Source organism: Nestor notabilis, unplaced genomic scaffold, assembly GCF_000696875.1.
Source record: "Nestor notabilis isolate BGI_N333 unplaced genomic scaffold, ASM69687v1 scaffold13586, whole genome shotgun sequence".
NCBI classification, from domain to species: domain Eukaryota; kingdom Metazoa; phylum Chordata; class Aves; order Psittaciformes; family Psittacidae; genus Nestor; species Nestor notabilis.
The window spans coordinates 16,549-40,935 of NW_009934403.1; the positions used below are offsets into that span (position 1 = coordinate 16,549).

The 24,387-nt window shown below is 38.2% G+C and overlaps 1 protein-coding gene across 4 annotated transcripts in view; it reads left to right on the plus strand.

Annotated features, from left to right (window-relative positions):
- The window catches only part of OGDHL (oxoglutarate dehydrogenase-like), a 47,207-nt gene that overhangs the window by 10,945 nt on the left and 11,875 nt on the right, over positions 1-24,387 (plus strand). For 3 of the 4 annotated variants that reach the window (XM_010017329.1, XM_010017330.1, XM_010017333.1), the window contains 12 exons: positions 2,771-2,886; positions 4,810-4,964; positions 7,069-7,215; positions 7,818-7,908; positions 8,404-8,583; positions 8,962-9,090; positions 9,461-9,640; positions 10,478-10,630; positions 11,944-12,046; positions 12,646-12,774; positions 13,801-13,951; positions 16,421-16,548. In XM_010017329.1, the coding sequence (XP_010015631.1) occupies positions 2,771-2,886; positions 4,810-4,964; positions 7,069-7,215; positions 7,818-7,908; positions 8,404-8,583; positions 8,962-9,090; positions 9,461-9,640; positions 10,478-10,630; positions 11,944-12,046; positions 12,646-12,774; positions 13,801-13,951; positions 16,421-16,548 (1,662 nt within the window). Of the gene's footprint in view, positions 1-2,737; positions 2,887-4,809; positions 4,965-7,068; positions 7,216-7,817; positions 7,909-8,403; positions 8,584-8,961; positions 9,091-9,460; positions 9,641-10,477; positions 10,631-11,943; positions 12,047-12,645; positions 12,775-13,800; positions 13,952-16,420; positions 16,549-24,387 lie in introns of all 4 variants that reach the window. The other variant, XM_010017332.1, reaches the window with a different exon arrangement.

Below are 24,387 nucleotides of genomic sequence, written 5' to 3' on the forward strand. Positions count from 1 at the left end.
GCTAGGGTCTGCTTTTGCAAAGGTTGTTCGGGTTGCTAAGAGGACATGGCTTTGAGAGATTGCACTGATCAATTTCTTTGCTCTCTCTGCTTGAATAAAAACCCATCTGATTGATTTTTCTCTACTCTTTAATCTACCTGGTTTGTTAAAAAGGTGGGTTTATACTTGGTGAAGACACTGAATCAATTTTATTTTGGTACGTAGGGAAGCTTTTTGGACAAGGCATAAAATATAGTGCAAATAGTAGAGAAAACACATTCTGCTTAATTTTACTTTACGTACCTCTACTGCCTCTTTGCTGCTTTATTTTCTATTTCTGGTGGTAGGAAAAGAAGCAGTTCTGACCCTTTATCATATAAAGGCAGTGGAGTGCTTAAGACTAAATAGAGAGGTGCTAACACAAATCAGGGGTTCTTTCTGAAGTTTGTCAGCTTTGATTAAAGGAAAATACCTACTAGAAAATACATTAGACATTTACTGAGTAAATATAATTTGTTTGGAGCATGGATGATTGCTAGCATGTCAGTACAAATGTCTTTAAACTCTGCAGATAGTTTAGTAAGAGCATTGTGACTCACCAGAAGGCATCATACTGAAGCTCTCATGAGCATAGGAAAAACACGCTAGACTCTGAATGAGGGGGAGGGATGTGTCTGAGAGTGTAATTGAGGTGATATTTCAGTTTGTGAGGGAAAACAACATTTCTAACACCGTCTTGGCATCACAAAAAAGGGAAGGATCTCAAATGTTGTCTATCCTTGAATGTTCCAGGCAGAAAACTTGTGAAAGGTCTCTGGTAGTACAGAAAGTATTTTAGTGTTTGATTTTTCTGTTCATTTTCTTTGTCGTGTCATCTGATTTCTTTTTTAAGAAACCTTCTGGAAGGAAGTTTCTTCTCGGAGTTGCTTTTAAGAATGCAGCTAGTTGCAGAAGTACCTACTGCATGATTCAAGTTATAAAATAGCTTTCAGGAGCTCTTGGATTTCCGCAAGGTTGTATCTCTTTAAACAGGAGATGATGCTTCAGTAAATATGCAGTGCTGTCGTACAAAGCACAGATGTTCTGTGTGTGCCCAAATCACTCCTGTATGTGTTCTGGTTTATGCATGGCAGAACATGAAGAGCCTATGAAGTGTGAGAGAAAGTCAGCAAAAGAAAAGAAAAAAAAAAGGATGTTAGCACTGCTTGGTTTCAAAAGACACTAAAGCCCCTGTCATCCCCTCTGTCCCTCCCAGCTCCTCCTTTTCTTCTCTCTCTTTTTTTTTTGTTTTCCTTTTTTAGATTATAGAAAACCAGAATTAATTTTGTGCTGGAAAAATTTACTATGGTACAAAAAAGGAGAAATAGTGGTGCACAAACACTTATTTTGGTCACTCCAGATTTGATATTTTAATGTATTATTAAAATATTATTAAAACCAAAATATACTATTTTAAAATATATTATTTTTAGAACACAAAATGTGTTATTACCGACAGTGCTATATAGTAAAAGTGATGGTATAACAGAGGTCTAGGGCCTGGCTTCAACTCTAAATGTTAAGTTCCATTATTTTTCATCTTTTAATTGCTTCTTTGCTTTCATCATCAGAAAATTCATTTATGAGGAAATAGGGAGTGCTGTTCTATATTGATTTAAGCATTATGTGCAGGCTTATCACTGCCATACAGTGTTAAAGTGGATGCCTACCACTTATCCAGAACCAAGATAGAGTTCAAAACTAAAAGTAAAGAAGCTATTTTTAGCTTTTAAAATATTTTAGATGTCCACACACACATATAAGTTTTATGTATATATAAGTTTCTATAGCTTACATAGCTTATAGCTGTGTGTAAGGTGTATTGTAAATTTTATATATTTGCTTCTTAAAATTGTAAGAAGCTATTTTTCCTTTCTTCACTGAACAGGTTTAGATTAACCTGTACCATGCAAAGCCTTTAACTTGCACTGATACCAGTTTTTCAGTCTTGTCTGTTATTTGGCTTTTGAAACTGCATAATAGTTAAGTTAAATATTTTCTTAAACCATATTCTAAGCCAGAAGAGTTTCAGATATGTTGAAATCAAGATGGGACAATACGCTTAAACAAGCCGTTTGTTTAGTTGTGGGGGTGCGTGTGTGGGAATGTGGCTGTTTTATAAGGGGTCACCCTTATAAAATGGGAAATAGAGCTGTACAGGTCATTACATGGCTATTTCAAACTTCCCTATAAAGAGAGAGAGGGTGAACAGAGCTATCTTGAAAGATCTACCAGAGTGTTTGCACAGCATAACATTGAACATGTTCTGTGTTTTCTCTATTAATTTCTATCTATTAATGTTGTATAAAGTAGTCTCGTATGCTTCCCGCCAACTGGTTCTGTCTGTTAAAAGTGGTTCTTTTTGTGTTTGCTGCTCATGATAGAGCAAGGAAGAAATCCCAATCGTTACAGTTAAGTTATTTTACTAAACAGTGAAGTGCAAGGTATAATATGGGGAGTTGATGGCACATATGTGAGAATATGAAAAGGTTTGGGTGATTTTAATTTCAGTTGTTCTATCTGAGCATTTAAGAAAGAATGGTTTTGTACTTCTAATCAAATAATAACTATTTAATTAAAACATTCCAGACTAATGGATGCCTCCAAAATGCTCACATTTTAAATTTTTAATCTGGTACCTTCTTTCTTGATATTGCTTTATTAAACTTAATTCATGGTGGTTTGAAAAACAATGGTGGTTTCCTTTTTGTCTCTTGCCCTGCTTCACAAATTGATAATGTACCTGTTGTAGGGTTTTATGGTTTGCATGAATCAGATTTGGACAAAGTCTTTCAGCTGCCTACAACCACCTTCATAGGAGGAAATGAGAACAGTCTTTCTTTGCGAGAGATCATCAAACGTCTGGAGGTCAGTGGGACGTTTTGTGATTTGTGATTGTTTTTCGTCCAAACGGAAGTGAACATTTTCCAGTTGTCAGTCACAAACTTACCATTTTTCAGTTATTAACAGAGCATGTAAGGAATCCAAATGATGTTAAAAAAAACCCTTGCACTGTTTCTAGAGATGGCAGCACCCTCGGTTTCATTGCCTGCATATCTGAAATACATAGATTAAGAATGAGTAGAAAAGAGGTGAATATGGTAGAATACTAATTCGGGCCTTAGTTCTCTAAAGAGCTGACTTTGTTTCAAAGGGATAGAGCCTTTAGAACTTGTCTTTTAAATGTTCTATGACACATAAAACACCTTTGCACCTTTTTACTCAGGATGTGCAGGGGTTGCGCTCAGAGCCCTAGCTTTAATGAGGCTTCTACCTAAGTGAAAATATGAGGTATGGGTACTAAATTCATGAAAGCCCAGTTGTAGTTTGTAGACAGTGATGGCCCTCATTTTCCATCCCCAATCCTTTTTCTAGAGTTTTGTTATCTGACAGGTGATATGGTTATGCCATATGAAGTCATCAAAGCTAAAATAATTGAAAACAAAAATACTTTGAAGGAATAAATACAATTAGAGGGGAACTCCAAATAGCAAAACAGTGAGTAGGAATGGGAATGAATCTGTAAACTACTGAGCTAGTAAGTACTGGATATTTCCGTTTGTCCTTTTTCCATGATGTTGGAGTACTGAAGTTGTAGAGATTTCTGTTGCACAGTAATGAAATCCATTGGAGTAAAAAGGACTAGGAGTGAGGAAATAATTTAAAGGATGAAATACAGAACTGTGTTACACGAATGTAAAAGTAAAAGCATGTAAGAGTTCATGGCTTTGACCTATTGCAAATGTGAGAGAATGTATTGACTTGCACGTCTGACAATTACATCAGTTTAGTTGAAGCACGGTAGCTTGTTAAGTCACAACATCTCTGTTGCACAGTTGAGCTCTATATTTGCTTTCTGGTTTTTGCACTGCATGCCTCTGCAACAGTTTTCAGGAGATAACCCTGAAAATTGTCATGTGCAAATAAATAGGCAAAATCAATAGGAAAATCTAAAAACCTCAAGGAACTGAAAAAAGAGAGGTAACCCTCTGGCTTTCTTCTTCTCTCCAGAGCTTTGGGTTTCTTTTTAATTGAAGTTAACATTCAGTTCCTTTTTAAAGGTAGTAGAGATCACATACTATGTTTTCAGAGTGGGTTTGTCTCAAATCAAACTCAAAATGAGTCTTAGTTCTGTTGACTTGGATTTTGGACACATTTTTTCTGGAGAAATATTCTAAGGTAAGAAAAAGAGAATGGAAAAATGCAACAGGCAGATGAAATTTCTGAAATGTCTTTACATTTTTCCCTGCCCTTTCTCTGCTCTCAGCTGCTTGCCTTCTTTTTGAGATGTCCAGTCTTCTGAGACTTGGCAGTTACCAGATAATTTGCATGAGGCTTCATAGCTGCCCTCTCATTGTCTTTATGGCTTGATTTCAGGTGACATTTAAAAAAGACAGGGTAAATTTTGATGAATGTCATGAAATCCTTGCTGGTGCATCTAAAGAAAAGACTAATATGCCTGTAAGAACAGTAGTGAGTTAGGTGAAATATGCCAGTCAGTTTAAGGCAGGTTTATCAGCCTGCGTTGAATGTATAACCAAATGAGAATCTTCCTGATCCAAAATTTTGAAATGTTACTTTGTAGAGAAAGTTTTCTGGCACAAAATTAGATTCAGTAAAATAATTTATTTGCTTGTAGGATTACTGTGGGGAAGATATAGTGGAAGAGGAAGAAGACAGCATAGCTTTCAGAGGAATAATATACTCAGAAAATATAATTTGAAAAATACATTTGTTTCTTCATGGCTCATTAACTTCCAAAGCCTATGTGTTGGTGTTTTCGCATCCTAGAATACCTATTGCCAACACATTGGCTTGGAGTTTATGTTCATCAATGATGTGGAGCAGTGCCAATGGATCCGGCAGAAGTTTGAGACCCCGGGAGTTATGAAGTTTACTAATGAGGAAAAAAGGACTTTGTTAGCAAGGCTGGTGCGCTCAATGAGGTATGCTGGGGTGGCACTTGGGACTGCTCTATGGCTGCCACATATAAGCTGGTGTGATGGGTAAATTGCTGAGGTGGAAGTGAAGAGTCTAAGTGAAATTGAGTACAAGTGGGTGTACTTAGTCTGACTGTGATATCAGAGAGAAGTGTCTGCTGTGAGGTGGAGTCAGGGTCTGCGTAGTGAATGTTAGTATTCCATTTCCTTAAAAGGCAGGTTGTTTTGTAACACTTGTGCAGCCTTTAGTGGTATATCTGGCAATGTTTTTATTGGCTTGCAGAGATAAACTGGGGAAAAAATATTTCAACAGACTAATATATCTTTGTTAGAGATTCATTATTTGTTTTGGAAAATAGGTGTCAGAACAGCACTGGATACTGATCTTCTGCTATATTCTATCTACTGTGCATCTTTGTAGTGGCACATGATCAAAGGAAGCCATCCCAGTGGTCAGCTCAGGAAGAATTTTTAGATGGGTAAGGTGTCCCTGCCTATGGCAGTTGGAACTAGATGATATTAAGGTCCTTTCCAACCCCAACCATTCTATGATTCTATGGGTGAAGCGTTGACATGAGCATTGTTTGACTTGCTGGGATGGTAACAGTCTCTTTGGAAAGCTGTGCCAAGATGGGGCTGGGTTTGAGAGGCATAATGTGATTTAAAGTCCTGTTTTTGCTATTTTCCTTTTGAGGTATGCCAAGATGTGCTGTACTGTTGCATGACCTGGCAGCAGGAGTTTTGGTCTCTGCAATATATGAATGCATGCTTGGAAACAGCTTATTGATTGCTCCCCTTGTGGCAATCTATATGGAAATACTGTGATCCCAGACACTGAATTACCCTCTCACCCCTAGAACAAGAATGTATTCTCAGGCACATGATATATTCTAGTTCTTGCGGTTTGAAACAGTTTGTATAGCCTTTGAAGTGAAGTGGGGAGGAGAATAGAAAGAATGTAGACCCCACAGATGTGAGACTGAAACATTGTAGTTCTGGCTTAAGTTGCTACAGCACTGAGTAGGAAAACTGTGTGTACACCACTTTGATTTGTCATGTGGGACTTACTGTTCACATGGGAACTCACTTGCAGTTTATATAAACTGGCATAGCCCATCAGACTTCCCTGAGGAATTCCGATAGAATAGCTCAGCTGAGGGTCTGGCTTGTTGCTTGGATGATTGAATTGTGAGGGTATTGATGGGTAGCTAAGGAAAAGTCTTTCAGCAACTCTTCATTTCACTGCTTTTAGGACTTCAATCTAAAGAGGTAAATGTCAGCATTCTAAGTGAGGAATAGGCCAAGTATTAATGGATTATGGCAGTGTTACGAGTTGAGGCATTGCACAGATGATGTAACCAATACAGTTATTTTCATGAAGATGTATTTTCTTCGCCTTTTGTATGCCCAAGCTTTACAACGTACAATCCTTTCAACATTTGTTATAAGGTACATTTTAAACACTCACATTGCCTCTGGCCCAAATGCATTAAAGAATGAAAGAACATAGAGCTGTCTAGGATTGACATCTTTCTCCCGCTGAAGCTGAGGCAGAGATACATGCCCTAGTTCTTTTTGGCATGTTACCAACTGTTACGTCACATGGTCTGAGAGAAGCCTTGCTGTTGAATAGGACCTATGAAGTCGGCGTGTGGTTTTCTACAAGCATTTAATTATTACTTCCAGAAAATACATGTTCTCTGTTCTCTTATCTTCAGTCCATAGAAGAGGCTTCTTTGCTGTTGCTCTGCCTTCCCAGTGGGCAGTATACCTTTTGTGTACATGAGAAGGAGCAGAGTTTAACTTGGGAAATTAATTTTGTCCAAGATGGAGACTCATCTTCCTGTCTGAATTGTTTCAAAGTCCTGGTAAATACCTCTCAGATAGAGATGACTTAATTAGATGACTTAATTCTCTCCTATGACTCCTCCCTACATATGGCTTACTTCCAGAGGCCTAAAAACATGTATTCACATATGCTTTAAAACAGTGTAATGTAGTTTTACTTGCTAAAAGATGTATGACAACAAATAAGTGTTTGTTACATTGTCTTAATAAAACACTGTCTCTTGTTTTGGTTATGTTTTGTTTTGTTTTCTTTTTGGCAAAGATTTGAAGACTTCCTTGCTCGCAAGTGGTCTTCTGAAAAGAGATTTGGTTTGGAAGGATGTGAAGTAATGATTCCTGCACTTAAGACCATCATTGATAAATCCAGTGAAATGGGAATTGAATATGTTATAATGGGGATGCCTCATAGGTAATGTTGATGGAAACCTCCCAGCAAATGAGCTTATTGTCTTAAAACAAGTTTTGGGTTCTAGAAGTTTATTAAGGAAGTTGATATTAGAGCATCTAGGGTAGCAAGAGTCAGCCATAGTAAGTAATGGAAACACAGAACTGTAACGAATACCTGTCAGTGAGTGGCTACAGGCTTCACAGGTAAATGCTAGCAAAACTCTTTTCAGTGTACTTTGATGCTGCAAGCGAATGGGGCAGCAGCCGTCGTATCTATCCCATCGCATAGAATGTAAATCTGAGAAGGCTTGGTGAGATAGTATCAAACTTACTGTTGCAGTCTGCCTTTAATTAACTATTAATGTCATTATATTAAGACTGTTAGGTAGCTACAAAATTCATTGCTCCTGCTTGGATAATAGTGTGTTATAAAACATCTGTGGGAATGTATTGGAGGAATTTTGCAATGGGAAGAAGGGTAGAATGAAGGATTTCAGGTTCAAAAGTTTGAAGTGAACTTCTTGTGAATTGCTGACAGAGGGTCTTGCTGATTTTTATAAACTTCATGCTGTTAACTCTGTTATTATCATTTCTGAGACATAACTGTATTTGGAATTTTTTTAGAGGTAGGCTGAATGTGTTGGCTAATGTAATCCGAAAAGAGCTGGAGCAGATCTTCTGTCAGTTTGATCCCAAACTTGAAGCAGCTGATGAGGTAAGATGCTTCTTCAGTAGATTTATGTAGAGAGGTCAATATTCAAGGTAGTTTCTTAGTAATTTTGCTCATGGTTATTGTGAAAAGAACATTATCAGCTGCCAAATTGCATTTCTTCTTTTGTAGTTTGAGCAATGTGATTTGGTGAAATTTCTTAACAGTTTTAAAGACTATACTGTACTTCTAACATGCAGAAGGTATCTCAGGAGTGATTACAGATAGTTAAGTTCCAGGTCATTTGATTGAGTTCGTAATCCCTAAGCATCTTTCATTGTTTTATATAAATGAAATGAATGTCAATATTTTGTAAATATTTATCCAGTATTGAATAGGGATACTCCAATTTGAAATTATGGTGTTATACCCATAGTGCATATTGATGTACAGTTAGCTAGATGCGTTTTTCAGACTGAAAGCACAACTTTTAGGCATAGTCAATAGAATGTAGCTGGTATAAATGACATTCCTGAATTGTGGCTACATCTTGCATGTTAGGGATCTGGGGATGTAAAATATCATCTGGGAATGTACCATGAGAGGATCAACCGGGCAACAAACAAGAAAATCACTCTGTCCCTGATGGCTAACCCTTCTCACTTGGAAGCAGTTGATCCCGTTGTGCAAGGGAAAACAAAAGCTGAACAGTTTTATCGAGGGGATACAGCAGGGAAGAAGGTAAATATTGTTTAATGTAGTAACACTTACTAGTAGCTTTTCATATTATTTTAAATAAAAACAGTTTACCAGTAGTTTTTTTCACAGGGTCTTCCTCTTTTCCCCTTTCACAAAAGGGATATATCACCTGTTAAACTAGATAAGGCTTCTGACATGCTACCTCAAGGGTAACTTCAGGAAGTAGGCTTAAACTTTCTTTCATTTGTGAAGTAAGCAAAGTCAGCAGAATGCTGAGAAGTGTCTGGTTTATTATAAAAATACAGTTCTATTTTTTAAGCATTAAAGAAATATGAAGCAAAGAAAAAAATGAAAGGATTAAATTGCAGTTTTGCTTCTTAATACATATGTGCGGATATGTGTGTATAATCCTCCCTTTAGGTTATGTCCATATTATTGCACGGGGATGCTGCCTTTGCAGGACAAGGAGTGGTTTATGAGACATTTCATCTTAGTGACCTGCCATCCTATACCACAAATGGCACTATTCATGTTGTGGTCAACAACCAGGTAACAAGTAGAGCGTTTTCCAATCAATTTGTCTTCTGAATAGTTGCTAGTGTATTTGGTTTTATTCTTGTTTTCATTAGCTGGGTGCATTGTCCCTTCTGTTCATTAGAGTGATTAGGATGTTCCTGAAAATTATCATAGTATCTAGCAACTCTGACTGAGTAATATTTTATTACCTATATTTATTTTATTCAATTTGTGAATTGTTTGCTTTGTTTTCTTTTTAAGGGAGCAAAATGAAGCTAGCTAGCCAAAACGAAAAGCCGATAGTACTGCTGTCTAAATGACTATTAAATGAAAATCTTAAATGTTTAAAACAAAGTAGAGGGTGATGCCCAACTTACTTAATGGAAGTTTCTGGAATTTTTAGATTGGCTTCACCACAGACCCCCGTATGGCCCGTTCATCTCCATATCCTACTGATGTTGCTCGTGTGGTCAATGCTCCCATTTTTCATGTGAATGCTGATGACCCTGAAGCAGTGATGTATGTGTGTAATGTAGCTGCAGAATGGCGAAACACATTCAATAAAGATGTGGTGGTTGACTTGGTAGGTCTTGATTTTTTTTTTTTTTTTTTTGTTCTGTATATTATGGACTACTCTCTTATTTTTATGTGGCTTAGAAGACCCTGTTGTCACGGTTTAAGGCCAGCCGGTAACTCGGAACCACGCAGCTGTTCACTCACTCCCCCTCTTCTTCCTCCCCCCGCTCCCGGAGGGATGGGGAGGAGAATCAGAAGAATGTAATTCCCATGGGTTGAGATAACAGCAGTCCAGTAACTAAGGTATAATACAAAACCACTACTTATCATAATAATGATGAGGGAAATAACAAGGGGAGAGGATCCAACTGCTCACCACCCGCCGACCGATACCCCGCCCGACCCGAGCAGCGATCTGGGCCTTCCGGGTAACTCCCCCCAGTTTCTATACTGGGCATGACGTGCTGTGGTATGGAATACCCCTTTGGCCAGTTTGGGTCAGGTGTCCTGTCTCTGCTTCCTCCTGGCTTCCCCTCCTCCCGGGCAGAGCATGAGACTGAGAAAGTCCTTGGTTGGGGTAAACATTACTGAGCAACAACTAAAAACATCGGTGTTATCAGCGTTGTTCCCAGACTGAAAGTCAAAACCACAGCTCTGCACCAGCTACTAAGAAGGAGAAAAAATGACTGCTACAGCTGAACCCAGGACACCTGTAAAGAAAGATACTTTGATTTTAATGGCCTTCAGTTTCTTCATTTAAACACAGCAAAACAGTAATAGGCCCACAAGAATCCATAAATGTTTTTATACCATAAACCTCCTAAAATCTCTGTAAAACTATGAAATGGAAAGATTGCATTTTACATTTTTTTCTTACCAACAGAAACAATCTCTCCCATTGTAGGTTTGCTACCGTAGGAGAGGGCACAATGAAATGGATGAACCAATGTTCACTCAGCCTCTAATGTACAAGCAGATTCATAAGCAGGTGCCGGTGCTGAAGAAGTATGCTGACAAACTGATTGCGGATGGGACTGTAACACTGCAGGAGTTTGAGGTACATGTCAGCAGAGTTAAAGTGAACTTAAGAAGCTGTCAGTAGGAAGACACAAATGTCACTGTATACCGTTTGCTTAAAAGCCTTCATTGCATTACTGTGATGTTTTCAGCCTTTGACGTGTTCTGATTCAATTTGGTTTGGATTTTCTAGTATTGTTCTATTGAAAGGACATAAAATACTGTGAAGTAATTAATACATACTGCACAAAAAATTTGCTTCAGTTCTGAGATTTGTAAAAGGTGATCAAATGTGAGTGTTGGAGATGAAGGCATGTGTCAGCTGTTCTTTTTCATCTCTAGAATCCTGATTCAGCAGTAAGACAGTATTTGAATGTTTATAGGTATAACTGTAGCTTCATATCGATAATGTATCCAGCAGTCATGCAATAACATCAGTTTAGTGGTTTTATTTTCTTGCAGTAATTAAACTAAGTTCAGAGGTCACTTGAAATACTCCAGAAGGATAAAGTGTAGAGTCTGGTGCCTATATGAAGCTAGTTAGATCTTTACCTTAGTCTTTGTGAAAGTGAATGAGTACAGTGCATATGTAACAAAGGATCTTCTGAGAAGTTGTGGCTAGTTATGTAGTGACACAGTACTACAGATCAACAAAAAACCCCAGTTTGTGCAGGTGCATTCTGTTGTCCGCAAGAATGATCACAGCTCATGCAGAAATAGCTATCCTGAGTCATAAGAATGTGCCAGTAGTGTCATGGGCTCTGGTGACTGGATCCAGGATCCTGGATCGATGTTTTGCTGTATAGACTGAGCTCAACATTGCTGTTAATTACTTTAAAGATTAGCTAGTTCAGTAACTCAAGTGTAGTTTTGGATTGAAACATAGATACTGTAATTATAGAGGCATTCTGCCTCTACATAAGATGACTTTGTATCTGTTGCCATTGACAGCTGTGGCTAGCAGATTCTTAGCTAGGCTGTTCTAGCTGGGATAATTTTGTAGGGGGTTCTTTCCTAGTCTTTAGTGGTTTCTGTAGCCGGAAATGTGAGAACTGAATAATTCTGATCTTAGAAGTGTCAGCTATGTTTGGTACTTCAGTTCTGTCTCATTCTAGAGTTAATACTTACAAATTCAGCTCTTGGTACTCTCCTCTATCCAATACACTAAATAATTTATTTAGAGTAATGTGGGTAAGCATGTTTCTAGAAGGCATCTTGATCCTAGATAAAATGAAATTGTTTGCATAATTGTAATTTTCTTCAGAAGTTAAGTAACTGGGTGTTTTATACTGAATGATAGGTCTCATCTGTAAGATGCGAGAGTGTTTTAAAATGAAAGTTTTTGTTTTGCAGGAAGAAATTGCAAAGTATGATAGAATATGTGAAGAAGCATATACTAGATCTAAGGATAATAAGATCCTACATATTAAGCACTGGCTCGATTCACCTTGGCCTGGTAAGGAGCATCCTTTCACTTATCCTAATGTTAATGTTGTGCTTTTATTTTAAGTCCATATTCTAGGACTCTTAAATGCTTTTTATCAGACAGTGTTCCTTTAAAATAGAATGTGACCTTTGTTTTCCCCCTCTTAATAGTAAATGAAACATTTTGCCAGATCAACTTGAAAGAGATGCTTTTGTTAAAAACTGTGTGAAGTAAGGTGTGACTTTGAAAAAGTTGTCTGAAAAGACTGAAAAGTTTAGTAGAGAAGTGTTTTTTCTGTAATGTTAATACTGTCTCTGCCTTCAGAGTTTGGTTTTGGTTTTTTTTGAGGGATTGAGATGCCATATGCCTTTTATTGGCTGCCTCTGCCCACGTAGTTGGACTTCACAGGGAGTAAAAGCAGAAACAAAACAAATCATTGTGTGCCTGTAAGATTAAGTTCTATTGTCATACAATCAAAATGATTGTGTCTCTCAGTGAAAGGTGAAGTACTAGGGTTAGGCTGCTGCTTAGAATGTCTTTTAAGAGTTGCAAGTTTTTAAATTAACTGTAGATAGTGTAGGTACATCTTAATCAGTCCTTGAACATCTCACTAAATTTTTTATTTCCAGGATTCTTTAATGTGGATGGAGAACCCAAGAGCATGTCTTGTCCTCCAACTGGTATTTCAGAAGACCTACTGACTCATATTGGCAATGTAGCGAGTTCAGTGCCAGTCAAAGACTTCAAAATACATGCAGGTCAGCTGGATTCTTTGTTTCTCCTGGTGGCTGTGTTTCTTGCTCAGATTTTATATTGCTGCTGCTGGGTCATTTTCCAAAGAGGAAAATGCCTGTGACTTTTATTTTAACTCTTCCACCCTATAGTCAAGGAGAATGTGACAGTTAACGTCCTGCTGCTTGTTCTCAGCATAATGTTCTTTCAGTATCATACTACTTCTGCTCCTTACCTCATTAAAATAGATTTTCCTCTGAGGATGGTGAAAGTCTCTTTGTTAAGTTAACATCTCCATTCATTCTTCAAGTCCTTGTGGAAGATGCTGCCTCTATGCAGCACGTTTGTGGACTTACTAGGGAGTAAGGCACCCATCTCAGGAAGAACTATTAATGTGTTTTTTTTAATGCTAAAACCAGTGGTAATACGAGGTGTACTTAAGATACTTTTCTTGTAGTTAGATAACTTTCTACTCAGGAATATATATAACGTGTTTTGTCTTACCAAGTTATAAAACCTTCACTGTAAGAAAACAGCTGTTGTTTGCCAACTGAAAACCTGTTGGCAGCTGCTACAAATTCCCATTTATATGACATTCATAGTATCGATCAATCCGTCCTCTTTCACTTTGCAGCATCTCCAGAAGTCCAGTAAGACAAATGTCAAGGAAAAATGAGTGAGAAAGAGAGAAGAAAAAAATAATGAACCCAATAGCTGATATTTTCAGTCTCTTATAAAACAGTTAGAGGTGTGAAAATAAATCTTTAGGAAGAAGTATTTCACCGTGAGCCTTTTTTATTGTCCTCAGTAGTTTCTGACACAGCCAGTCATATTTTCTTCTTCTAAAACAAGGTATGAACATTATGCAATGCTTTGCCTAGGAAGCAAGTTATTTTACTTTGCTAGCAGTTTAGTTCTAGAAGAACAACTTGTTGACCCTGTTAGGATCTGTGTTTAAGTTAGCCAGTGGGGAAGGAGAATGGTGAATGTAACATGACTATAAAAGATCTCTGAAGTAGGTCCACTGGTTTCTGATATTTATTCCAATATAGGACTCTCTCGGATTTTGAGAGCCCGCTTGGAAATGACCAAGAACAGGGTTGTTGACTGGGCCTTAGCAGAATACATGGCTTTTGGCTCTTTTCTGAAAGAAGGAATCCACGTCCGACTAAGTGGACAGGATGTGGAGAGGGGTACTTTTAGGTGAGTACAGTGCTATTACATGCTGTCCTATACTTAAAGAAACGCCTTGGCATTTTTCGAACAATATGGTCATCTATTGGTAAGGGCAAGTTAAAGCTATTAGCATCAATCTGAATGTTATGTATTCTGGCACTCAAGAATAATCAAACCTCCTATGTCTCTGTATACATAATTTTAAAGAATTGTATTTAAAGCAGAGCAAATGTTCTTAGATATTTTCTTTTTTTGCTGAAAAGCAGAAATGATATATTTTTTTTCTTTCTGCTTTTTAACTGAGAATTCAGCTGCAATTCATCCAATTGCTGGGAAGTAAAAGAAGGGTATTTGCTGATGCAGATTGTGTAGTCTTTTGAATACTATTCCAGTGGTGGCTGTCTGAAGCTCGGATATCCTGTGAACAAACGTTTTGACAATTGGCAAGCCTTTTTAAAGTGAAATAAGGTCCTTTGTACTGAGACTTTTAGTGACTATGGAGCATGAATAAATGCAGAATCTGATCATTCCGTAAAATATATACAGTTCTGCTGCCTTACCTGATTCTCCATAGAGTAACATGTTAACGATGTGTTTAATTGCAGCCTTTGATGTGAAGCTCATTGCTGGGGGTGAATAAACTAGCAGCTGCACTGTGCTTCATTGTGAATGCTTGCAGAAAAGAGAGATAAATTTCAGTGCCTGTCTTCTCTGGAACAGTGTTGTGTTTCTGTGCTGAGCTTCATTTGGTATCCAGTCTTTTGGACATTCTTCTTTTTGCTCCTACAGAAAATGGCAGTTTTAACAAAATCCTTTGGACAAGACCTGAAAACAAAACTGAAAACTGGGAGATTTCCCCACCACTCTGATTTCTCATCTTCCTTGATTTTAGTACCATGGTCTTGTAAAGTGGTGATCATCTCCTGGGAGAGGAATACACATGTTCATTGGTTAGCAAACTGCCAACCTATTGCTGGAGGGTACTTAGTCATGTCTTGCACACACCTATAGACTTGTCGTGAGAGTTCTGGTTCTCAGTATTCCCAAGTTCTTTCCCTGGTGGAAGAGGATTTTCCAGAACAATCATCCAGATTTTTCTTGATGTTTAAGATAAAAATAATTGTTATGCTCACAGCAACATAGGGGAAAAAATAGAAAACATGTTCAAATAAAAAGCCATTCAGACTGCTGAAGACTAGCTAAGGATTCCTGTGCCATCTGGATTTTATTATGCAGTCTTATCAATAGACAGAAGCTGGATAAAACTGCAGATAGAAGCACTGGGCCCCTTCTCATCTTGGAGACACACTCTGGAGAAGGGAAAGAAAGGGGAAGAGAGAGACTTGACTCTGTACTGATTTGATGTCAGTAAACCTGACAGTTGCACAACAGCAATATCTGGCATGTATGTCTGAACATTTCTGGCTGTCCGTCTGTGCTCACTGTAATCACTTTTTGTTGGGGAAACAAAACTTTGTGCTGAAGAAGCTTATTGTCTAGCTAGGCCTTCTATCTTTGGCTGGTGGCAAAAATTATTTCTGCTTAACAGCTGTCTGCTGTGTGTATTTTCCCCTTTCTATCTACTTCCCTCCCTGTGCTGTTCTTCAAATATTCTGTCTTTTCCTGGCCTTATATTGTTGACTTCTAAATAAATTTCAGAGCTCTTTTGCTAGCAGTTATTTTATAGCAAATGGAAGCACAAAAAGATTCAGTCCCCAGTTCAGTGTTGGCAGCTATACAACACACAGTAGTTGTTACCAGTATAATAGCTGTCCTTATGTTAGCAGTTGTAAAGCTGGACATATTGGTGTGATTCACTCAGTTAGTCTGCTCAGGGAGTTAATGGATTACAGTAATTACTTCAGTCATCTCTGTTTTGGTAGCGTTCCTCGGTGCCTCATTCTAATGCTGATTAATGGTGTTCTATAGAACTGTAAATGGTGCATGTGAGTGGAAATAACAGGAAAGAGGATACAACTGCTTCAAGTCTTGGTGCTGAGATTCAATTCAATTACATTTTTGCATAAAAGACAAACAGTTCTTTTAAGGAAAAGATTACTAGAATTTGCCAGGGAGGCAAAGTGAAATGTTTTTAATAACAATTTTGTTCTTCAGCTTGGTTTTTGTTTTTTGGGGTATTTTTTGTTTTGGTTTTGGTTTTTTTTTACTTTAAACGGTCTGTTCTATAGCAACAACCTCCCTACCCCTTTGCCTTTTCCCCCTAGTTCTTCTAGGGACAAGGTATTTTCAGTTTCCATGAGTGCTTGAGATCAAGCCTGTATAGTCAGTGAAAGTCCATATAGTGCAGCAATTGTATTTAGACATGTAATTGTATCACTAGGTTTCAGCCAGACCAGGGTTGTGTGTAAAGCAAAGGTAACTGTGTCACTTGCATGCTTTCTAGAACATAGCTTTGATGGTTTATCTTTGAAAATAGCTCTGTTAAAGCCCGAAGTTATTCTTAATCAGTAAATTGCTTTCAACAACTGTTTGCAGCCATCGTCATCATGTGCTTCATGATCAAGAAGTTGACAAGCGAACGTGTGTTCCCATGAATCACCTCTGGGAGCAGCAGGCCCCCTATACGGTGTGCAACAGCTCCCTTTCAGAATATGGTGTCTTAGGTATGTCTTGGGGTTACTATCTGACAGATCTTAATAAGTCTCAAACAAGATGTAGGAAATTATGACTGATAATTAAGAGGACTTTTTTTCAGACTTTGCTTCAATGTGGTTAAGTCTTCTGGTTGCAAAGTTTTACTTTGTTACTTGAGTTTGACAAGTCTAAACCCAGGCAAACGTCTCCTGCTAGTAGCATTTAATAATAAGCAAACTCTGCCTTTGTTATATTTTGACATTATCATAATAGTAATGTTTTTTATCAGGTGGGAACCAGGAATTGCAGAACAGGGGCCTAAAATCCAATCAAAATGCCTAAGCTGATTTCCCTCCACTCCCTGAAAAAAGTAGTTCTATCAGGAGATTGAATAAATTTACCCTGTTCATTGTAAGATTTGCCTCTTACTGTCTTCTTACCTTGAATTTTGAATGTGTTGCCTGTGGGATCGGCCATATGAATTTGCAGGTTGTGGTGTACAAAACTTTCTGCACTCTTCAGATAGTACACCTATTTGTTTAGGCTGCTTAGAACCTGCTTGTACTTCAAAACTGTAAACTGGGAGGCTTAAGTAGAGTTTGGTGGATAAATCACAGGATCAGTTCCATTAGTATTCAATGAGACATTACACGATAATGAGAGAAGATTAGTTTCAGAGAATAATGTAGCTATGCAAGAAGCAGAGCTCATCAAGGAAGAGAATGTGGAAAAAAGCTGTAAAACCGTTATATATGAACCAGATATCAAAGCTCTCCCTCTCAGGTTGTGGCATCCCTTAAACAAGCATCCCCACATGTTACAATTTTGGGATTCAATTGAAAGTTTCCATCTGCTGTGGTTGATCTTGACAATGCTGGAACACGCATCTAATGCTTTCTCAAAAGGAGAGGAATTGTCAACAGAATCAAGGACACTTCGTAATACAGATATAAAAATCCACACCAGCCTTATCTGAACCACTGTTCTGAACATGCTAGTTCAAGAAAACAAATACTTGTGATAGCATTAATCATAGTGAATTATATTTTTGGTAGTGGACAGACATTTTACCTTCAGCCACAGAGAATGGATAACCTCACTGACATGATGAGGGTGGCAAGAGGAATGTGGAGCACAAGACATACATCTAATAATTTATCAAAAATGTTATTGATTCTGTGGATAAGTAATGAAATATTTTTTCATATCCATTTCAGAGCTAGTGTGAAGGAAAAGGATGAAGCACTGTAGGAGATAAAGCCGGTAATTGACAGCTGCTGCAAAGTTCCAGAAATTTGATCACTTATGCTACATAATACTTATTGCTAATAATATTAAAATTAAAGCGGTGTAAAACTGGAAAGCTGTAGTGTGGGCTGAGGAGCTCAGATTTTGTAGGTATTTTTGTTAACTCTGTGACAGAATCAGTGTGAACAGGAGTTTGTCTCTCTATCAGCCAATATAGTAACATGTAAACTCTAAATAGAAGAGTGCAAGAGAGGATGTGTATAAACACAATAAAAATAATTGGCTTAGCTAAAAAGGAAGAATTTAGTTTCAGAGAGTGATTTTTTTTCTTTGTTTTTTTGTTTCCAATCTCCTATTCTTCCTCACAGTTTGGTCTGGGTTTTCTTAATTTGAGCCAGTTTACAGTGTAGTTGCAAATTAGTGGGTAAGTGTATCATAGGTTTCTGGTTTGGTTTTGTTTTGCTTGTTGGGTTTTTTTTTTTCCAACATTCAGATAACATATCCAAATGTGAAAGTGACAGCTGTCTGGATATGGTTGCAATTTGATTTTATTCCAAAACTTACACATCAGTAGGTCTAGGAATTCTGTTGTTGATACGGTGTGAAGGGCAATTCTGATTGCCACAAATCTGTTCTTTAAAAATTAACTAAGTGGGCTCTCTTTCTTTCTCTTTCTTGATCCCATCCTGTTCACTGTTGCTACTCCACCTTCCCCAGCAGCAGAAATGTGAAAGTTGATTTAATAACTTTAATTGAGTACAAGCAATAGGACAAAATATGGGCTTGTTCATGCACTGAAAACGAGTACCATTTCTGTGCAATCCTGCTTCAGCAGATGTGATGACAGGTTCTTCAAAACTAATAATACCAATATGTTTAATTGTTAAGAACAATTTACTGTTTTGTAACAGTAAAGGAGACTAAATTTACAGAAATAGTTGATGAGATGGATTTTTTTTCCCTCAAAGTGCCATGTTTCTATGTTGAAGTGATTTTATATGTAAGTTTCCTCTCCTTTTCTAGCTCTTATATATCAACCTTTTCCAACATGTTTACTCTTGTGTATTGTATCCATAGAGAGACAGTGTGGGGATAAGCAGTAGTGTGTTACATCTCAGTCAAAGAGGAGCTATTAGAATTGTTACCTGTTTGGCTGGTAACATCACCAGGTCTCCTTTTTAGTATACGGAAGAATAAGTGAGGGCTTGCAGTTCCATGAGTTGATTCTTCAGGTGTAGCAAACCCCCCCCCCAACACTTTATTTTCTGTAACTGTTATTTCTACGTGTCCTGGTTTCAGCTGTAAGAGTTATTTTTCTTCCTTGTAGCTGGTGCAGTGCTGGGTTTCGGCTTCAGTCTGAGAACAATGCTGATAACACACTGGTGTTTTAGTTGTTGCTCAATGGCACTTACTCTGATCAAGGACTTTTCAGTCTCTCATGCTCTGCCAGTGAGGAGGGGCACAAGAAGCCGGGAGGAAGCAGAGACAGGACACCTGGCCCAAGCTAGCCAAAGGGATATTACCCGGAAGGGACCAATCGCTGCTTGGGTCAGGCTGGGTATGGGTCAGTGGGTGGTGAGCAGTTGTATTGGGCATCACTGCTGTTTACTGAGCTTTCATTTCTTCTCTTGTTGTTTCCTATTATTAGTATTATTGTTATTGTTGGTATTCTTTCCATTATCACTATATTGTACTTTAGTTATAGGACTGTTTGTATTTCAGCCCGTGGGTTTTACATTCTTTGATTCTCCCCATCCCACCCGGCAGGGGCGGGGGGGGGAGTGTGAGTAAGCAGCTGCATGGTGCTGAGTTACTGTCTGGGTTTAGATCACAACACTACTATATGAGCTTGTTACAAGGAACACCTTGGGATTAGTGGCCTGAAGTATTTGGTGAGGGGTGGAAGGGTTGTGAAAGGATATAAAAGAAAGAAAAGAAAAAAAAAGTGTTAAGAATTTGATTTATGACTGTGTTAACATGCAGCACCTCAGAAGCATTTTGGAATTCCCTTAGTTTCTGTGAATTAGAGCTAAGTAAAAATGGATTGAACAGCCCAACATGATAAAGCTACAGATTATTTCCTTGACAGGTACATAAACTAAAAGCTGGCATCTCTTCAGAGCTGTAAGCTTTGTGCCAAGTTATTGTTGAGCTGGTTAGGAACACCTGGGGTGTAACTGTTCCATTAAAATGATACTCTGGCAAGATTGATTTCACTTCTAAATAGAACTAAGGCAGTCTCGTTAACTTGTAGTTCAAACAGTTTCTTATGTTTTGTACACAGGAAGCTGTGGAGTGTTTGTACTGGGGCATTAAATCAAAGTATTTAACAACCTCTGATAATTCTGATGTCCTAAATCCAGATTATTACAATTTAGTTGTGCATCCACTCATCTAGCTGTAAATTTTCCTTTTTACTGAAACTGAACATCTGGTAGTATAAATGATGGCGGTGTGAAGTCATTTAAGCTAAAAAGTTTGTCTGAGTTTATTTGCTGATTGAGATAAAGGAGAAAAGCAAGAGTAACTTACAGGTGCTCCATGCAACCTCTTCAGTGTTTTTTAAATACTTGAAGGAATCTCCAGTCTTTCTTTACTGCCCTCAATGTTGATTCTCCATCAAGGAGGTGTGATTCTCTGTCAGATTCAGTACAAGTTTTGAGCAGTCTTGGGCTGTAGCATCCTGTACTGGGAACAGCCAGGGAATATCCAGGCCAGATATGCTTGGAACTAATGTGGAACTCAGCAAATTCCTGAATCACAAGACCTGGAGTACAGCTTTTTCAAGGGGGAACGTCATGTTTAAAACAGAAGATAAAGGGAGGAGGACAAGTATTAATTTAACCTTTTTTTGCAATACAGTTCTAGGATGACATATGTAGTATTACTACTCATGCAGAACAATATGTTTTTAAGATTGGGAGTAGCAAATACCATTATCTGTCAGCAATTGTGCTGGGAAATATGACAGACTTGGAGTAACCATGGACCAGGTTTCCAATGGCATCTGCATGGAGCTCTAAGAAGGCATCAGTCTTTCTGTTTAATAGGGTCAGCCACCAGATAGGTATTAACTTCACTTTCTCCTGGGCTGTGTTTGGGTTTGTGAAAGGATGCATGTCCTTCTGTTAGTTCCTGTGCTTAGATTTTCTGTTAAACATAGCACAAATCTCAGTTTGTAACTTTCCTCATTCTGACGTTGAGTCCTTGCACTGATAAGCGCTCTATAACCATTAGTTAACATTCATGCCTTAAGTCACTTGGAAATCGTATTGAATTAACCTGTAGTTTTTCTTGCATTAATTAAAAAACTACAGTTCTTGCAACAATCATGAAAAGTGCTGTGGGGAAAAACACAGCATAATATGCTGTGTAAGCTGCCACTTTGCTTGACAGCACCTCTTTCTCTTCCAGAGTGACGAAAAGAACAGTAAGGGAGCACAGCAGGAACTGGACTAATAGAAACAAGCATTTCTGCTGTGCCTGACATCTAGGGACCTTAATGAACTTCAGCAATTAAAGCATTAGTTTTGCAACCTTAGTCAAGTGCTGTGTATTTTTCTTTACTCTCTCTCCTCAGTTTGGAAGTTTACCAAACTGCTGTGCTGGATCCTGGTCTCCTGTGCCCTGCTGTGCTGAGTGCTGAGCAGCTGCCTGGTGTTCAGGAGCTGGCTGGTAGCCCTCTGCCACCCTTTGGGTATGCAGATTCTCTACCTGTCATTCTTTTGAAAGCTGCACTTTGCAGCCTGATTGTCTTGCTGCTGGTTTTCCTCACAGCTTAAACCTTTCTCTGTGTTTCTAGCTGTATAAGAGCTAATCCTTTAAACTCATAAAGTTTGCACAGCATTCTGAAGAAATGTTCAGGTCTTCTCTCTGCAGACATAAACAGTAAAAGTTTGCAAGGTCTCTGCTGCAGTTTTTTTAACCCTTTACTCTGGTTTGAGGTTGAGACCTCATGAGGGGCCTGGGTAGGAACCTGCTTCCCTGCAGTTCATGTCCCATCTCTAGAACTATGGGGTCTTTCTAGCTGAGGTCACCTTCCCTGACCTTGGCTCATCTGGTGCCCCAACAAATCCCTTTCAGAGAAACACCTTACCCTCTTCTGGGTTGTTCACCTGTATCTGTCTAGATGTCTTTCCACCAATATACATATATATTTAATTTAGCAGTTCAGGTCTTGTTCTTTAAATAATTTTCTGCACATGGAGGTAGAAGTTAGTAATTCTTGGCAGAATCCCTTGCTATAATCACTGGTGGAATAGCTTTAATGTTAGGAACTCTTGTTGTCATCTGCCTGGTGGAAAATGAGTTCTGGTATACCAAAGATGGCTTTACTACAAGCACATATTCCATGAAATAGTAGTCTTGGCAAAACTAATTTCAAAATATTAATTGGAATGTGTACATTACATTTGAATATATTTTCCCACATACTTTTACGGCTGTCAGAAAGCTGGCAAAAAGTATCTCTGTTAGGATCACACCTTTCGGTGCACCTTCACCTGGAACATTGTCACCTTGTGGAGATTATTGACACAAAGGGGAGAACAAGGTAGCAAATGAAAAATGGCACTCTTTTTTCCATGTGAATTTTAGGGGTGATTTTGGCATATGAAACAGCATTATGCGTGTGTTCTGACCAAGGTTTCAACAGGCATATTGCTCCATACTCTTTGAAAAGCCCCGTGCAATTATTGATAACTCTAAGTGGTTAAGACCTTAGTTCATTCTTTTCTGAAAGCTAGATTATTCTATCCTTACAGAGAGTAGCATATGCACAAATAAGTCTTGAACATATTGCATATTTTCTCAAGCATGTCACCCAATCAGTAGAAATGGTCTCTTAATGCTTGTGTAAAATTAGAATGGGATTGAGGCCTACCTAGGGAAATCTATTTTTCGGATACCTTTGGGAACACTCCTTGAAGGAGTTGTGTATTTTTTTCCACTGTTTGCATTGTGCTAAAAACAATAGAATCACGTAAATAAAGAGGACAGAGATTTAAAATATGTTCTGGAAGAAAGGTCACTCAGGCCAAAGGAATGGTCAGCAAAAGCCATTCTCTTTGGTAATGCACTGTCATGGTGACTCAAAGATGAAAGGCCTCCTGTCTGACTTACCAGTCTCCTTTTGGCCTCTAACTTGCTAGTTGCCTTTTCGTGTGAACATGAGCATCTGCTGAAGTCATGGATGGACTGTTCAGAGTTCAGGAGTCCATAAGCCAAGTGACTCAAAGATTTCTTGCTGGTAAACAAAAGCTGGGTTGTAATTACCAAGGAGTAGACTGTGAAGACACACCATAAAAACAATATGTTAAACTGTTTTCACTGTGAGTAAAAAATTTCACTTGAAGCTCCTGTTGCTTTTTGTCTTACGCAGTTAATTTGTCCTGCAGTTGTCCCTCTCCTAACCCTCCAGGAAAGTCTGTGTACTGACACTGACTGAAGAGACTGTTCCTGGAGCAGAAGAAAGAAATCCTGTAGTCCCAATTTAGCTGTAGTCATTGAGTAAAGCTTAAGCAATTTCAGTTTCATGCATAGATGACCTATGTCAAAACTTCATGTCAAGTGCTGGAAGGATGTTTCTTGTAGTTTGTGTTACAGAGGGACTTACTTGATACATGACTACTCTCACTAGTTTTGTTGAAGGTTTTCCTTGTGGAACCGGACAAGTTAGTTTAAACTTTCTGTAACCACATGTTCATTAGTTCTCAGTTTTATAAGGCAGAAATGCTTGTCCTTCACTCTCCTTTTTTTTCACTTTTTTACTTTTTCCCTTCCTCCCCCCTCCCCAGTAAAACTTTCAGGGAAGGAACTACTTGTGTATGTCTGTGGCATCCAGCACATGAAGACCTCAATCTTAGCTTAGATCTCTGAGTAGCTCTCTGATAGAGAGTGTACAGTAAAAGTTGAACAAAAAGGGACAAAGAAAGTTTGAATAGGTTTGACTTGATCCTGAAATCTTCTTCCATAGCTAAGTCATTTACCTTGCACTGATAACATTAAAGTAACTCATATACTGTATGTGCTCCATGTTGTTCTCTTCTGCCTCATAATGTGTATGGCCTGAGAATCTTTTAATGCCTGGAATGTCAGGCCATGTTAAAGGTATTTTAGGTATTTTTCTATTATCGGTTATATAATTGCTTGGTATTATAGTTCTCTTTGAAGTAATTCTCTTACCCACTGAATTGCACAAATTGAGCTCTCCTAGAGCAACTGCAGCCTTCAGTTATGAGGGTATGAATCAGAAATGATAAGTATATGAGAGATGTCAGCTATTACTTGCTTCGGACCTTGTGGTGTGTATGGAGAATGTCAAGATGCTAAGGGAGCCTGAGTTTTTTGAAGTTCCTGAAAGTTCTAATTAGAAGAGTTGTTCAGAGCTAGAAACTCTAGTTCCAATGATTTTGAGTTTTATCATGGCTTTGCAACAGTTTACTGTAGTTTACTAAATACTGGTGGTCACAAAGTAGTATTGGATTTTACTGATACATAATATTTAGGAGGCATATTAGGTACCTGACTTATTTGGTATGTTGGTGTTTGGCTTATAGCCACCTATGGGTCTAGAAAATATTATCCATAACATGAGATTCTACAGATTGATGTTTTAATTC